A 3,194-nucleotide genomic window follows, 5' to 3' on the forward strand; every position below is an offset into this window, starting at 1 on the left:
GTAGATGAGCATTGTGCAAATATCTTTTTAAATTCCCCCTTAACATCCTTGTTCCTGAGGCTGTAGATAAGAGGGCTGACTATGGTATAAAAGGCTGACACTACTTTGTCCTGCTCAGGAGTGTGGAATGACTGGGGAAGCACATATGTGTAGAAGGCAGCTCCATAAAAGATACTGACAACAGTCAAGTGGGATGAGCAAGTGGTAAAAGCTTTCTTCCGGCCTTCTGCAGAGTGCATGCAGTGGACAGTTAACAAGATTAGAGAGTAAGAAGTAGAGATGATTGAGATGGGGATGAGCAGCATGAATACACAGCAGACGTACATCAGAGTTTTATACAAGGATGTGTCAGCACAGGCCAGTTTGAGCACTGCAGGGATCTCCCAGAAGAAATGGTTGATGCTGCGGGAGCCACAATAGGGGACATTCATAGTGATGGGGGTTAGCAGAAAGCCATCGAGAGAGCCACCAAACCAAGCACCAGAAGCCAGAAGGAGACACGCCTTGTGATTCATCAAGACTGGATACCTACGGGGGTTACAGACAGCCACATAGTGTCATAGGCCATGAGGCCCAGAAGAAAGAACTCTGAGCCAATCATGGTCAAGTAGAGAAAGATCTGGATGCCACAGGCCACGAAAGAAATGGTCTTCCTTTGGGATACCATGTCAACCAGGCGCTTTGGGACAGTGGTACAAATGAAAAGGGTGTCCATTATAGACAACTGACTGAGCAGAAAGTACATGGGAGTATGGAGGTGAGTGTCCACCTGAATCAAAAATATCATGACCAAATTTGCAGTTATAACCACCAAGAAAATAGCAAGGATAACAGTGAAGACAATCCCTGTAGCCTGACTGTTCACCAGAAGCCCCAGTAGGATAAAGTCAGAGGATGAAGTATTCTACATTATTAGAACATATGACAAATCCAGGTGAGAAGGAAGTCAAAAAATTTAGGAAAGAAACTAGAACATCCAACATGGGAGAAATGTATTATGGAGATGACTTCTCAGAGGATACTTGTCAAGATAAAATTTCCCTGGGTAGAATGCTAGAGAAATCATACAGGTTAACCTTCTTATCATGAAACTGTGATTGTAGCTCAAATTCTTCTTACTGGAGAATTCCATTTGATAATACTTTTATGTTCATTCTTTGACATGTAATGCAAAAGTAATGGTGTTTGCTATACCTGGAGTAGTGTAACTACATCTGTCTTGTTCCCTCTGTATTTCTGGAATTGAGAAAATTATTGGCCAACATTGAGTAGGGCTAAGAATACACCAGTTGGTGAAATGAATGAATGACTGATTAATTGATTAATTGAATAGCTAAAGGTGAATGAAGTTAATAACTTAGGGAAATAATGGTCTGGGTTATCTGTTGAGGTTTCATGAATTAAATTTTCCTTATCTCTCAGTGCTTTTTTGTTTTTGTGGGTTCTTAAATTTGGATAAGCTCACTGCTTAGTTATTCTCTTAGCATATCTTTCTTCAAAGAGATTATTTATTCTTGCATTTATTTGCAACCCAGTTCCCATAATAAAATATCCTAAAAATAAAATATGATCTTACCACTAAATGATTCCCTGCATTGTTCCAATTACTACTGTGAGTTTGGAATGGTGACAGATATGCAGTCAAACATAAAACATCTTAAAGTAATTTCAGCAAAATACATACAGGAATAAAAAATTAACCAAGCAAGACACCTGCCAATGTTTTCCTAAACTCTGAGGCTAAATCTAACTAACATGATTACAAATCCTTGGAGCAGATTATAAAACATAAATAAGAATGTGGAAATAACAGGCAACAATTTAGAAAAGGATTTTCATTCCTAATTTGTTGCAGATAGATTAAGGATTTAAGTGCTCAAAAAAAATCATAAATGCAATAATGTAACTCTCCTTCAAAATTAGATACTACTGAATTAAGGATTTAACATTTATGGTTGTAAAAGGGAAGGTCCAATCAAGGGTAAAGCCCAGGAGTAAACTGCAATTTATGCTGTATACCCCACTAAGTAAGTTTGCCATATAAAGCAAATAAAAATACAAGATGAATGGTTATTTATTTATGTATCTCTTTTTCTATAGTACATCCTTGAATGTTGGCAATATGCCTGGGAGCTCTAGTGGCATAGTGCCTGAGGTGTTTGACTGCTAACCAGAAGGCTAGTGGTTCAAACATACCAGCCACTCCTCGGAAGGAAGACTGGGTATTCTACTTCCATAGAGATACCACAATAAGCTTACAGTGAAAAAAAATGCTATGTATATGAAATCCATGTTCAGTTGGGTATTTTTTATCATGCTGGAAAGTCATGCTTGATTTCACAAAGATGAAATCATTGTTATAACAGTGAAAATTGACCTATGGAATCAACAAAGTCTAAGTTTTGCTATCTAATGTCAAAATTATAATTGATACAATTGTTATTGCTGTGTACCTTTGAGTCCATTTCCACTCAAATAAACCCTATAGGATAGAGTGGAAATGTTCTATAGGGTTTTCTATGCTGTAATTCTTTATAGTGACAGATTCCCAGGTCTTTTCTTCTGTAGAGTAGCTTGTGAGTTTGAATGGGTGGTGTTTCAATTAATAGCTTATCATAAAAAGTAAATTGTTTCATTCCAAATTTCCCTCTGATTGGAATGTTCAAATTACTCTAAAGAATAGCACAGTATTGTCCCATTTGTCAGAGTTACCTAAATACCCTGTGTACAAAATTCTAAAGTCAGGTGGCCCCTCATCTAACCTGGTGGTTCATTCACTAAAATTCCCTTCCATTTCTCAAGGAAAATAAAGAATAAATATTGTCTAGTAATGCATTCCCTACTTAATAAAAAGTCTATTGATAAAAAAAAAATCCATTCTATTTTAGTATCCAAAATATTCTTAATAAAAATAACCCACACTGAGGTGTAGGAACTCAGGATTTTTCCTTTGTCATATCCAGGAATTTCAAACATTTTACCTTATAAGTGTAAAATCATTTACACTAAATAAGTGACTATATTTCTGAACACATTCTCAGCTAGTATATGTTTAAGCCATTGTTGTATTTCACCTTGATTGTTCCAATAACCTTCCCTCTATCCCCCTGCCCTCTCCATGTTCATTTAGTCTGGTCTCAGCACAACAACCTAAATGACCTTTAGAAAACTACCTTAGACCAAGTCACTCTGTT

At 36.8% G+C, this 3,194-nt stretch overlaps 1 protein-coding gene across 1 annotated transcript; it reads right to left on the reverse strand.

Annotated features, from left to right (window-relative positions):
* Positions 1–2: 2 nt before the first annotated feature.
* LOC103211599 (olfactory receptor 2T11-like) lies at positions 3–925 on the reverse strand (the record flags this gene model as incomplete). Its single annotated transcript, XM_007957578.2, is given in 2 exon segments — positions 3–556; positions 559–925. Coding segments are annotated over 2 exon segments (906 nt in total), but the record flags the coding sequence as incomplete, so codon positions are not given.
* Between the last annotated feature and the right edge of the window lie 2,269 nt (positions 926–3,194).

The sequence above is a fragment of the Orycteropus afer genome, unplaced genomic scaffold (assembly GCF_000298275.1).
Source record: "Orycteropus afer afer isolate SDZICR_OR568_19922 unplaced genomic scaffold, OryAfe1.0 scaffold00762, whole genome shotgun sequence".
NCBI lineage: Eukaryota > Metazoa > Chordata > Mammalia > Tubulidentata > Orycteropodidae > Orycteropus > Orycteropus afer.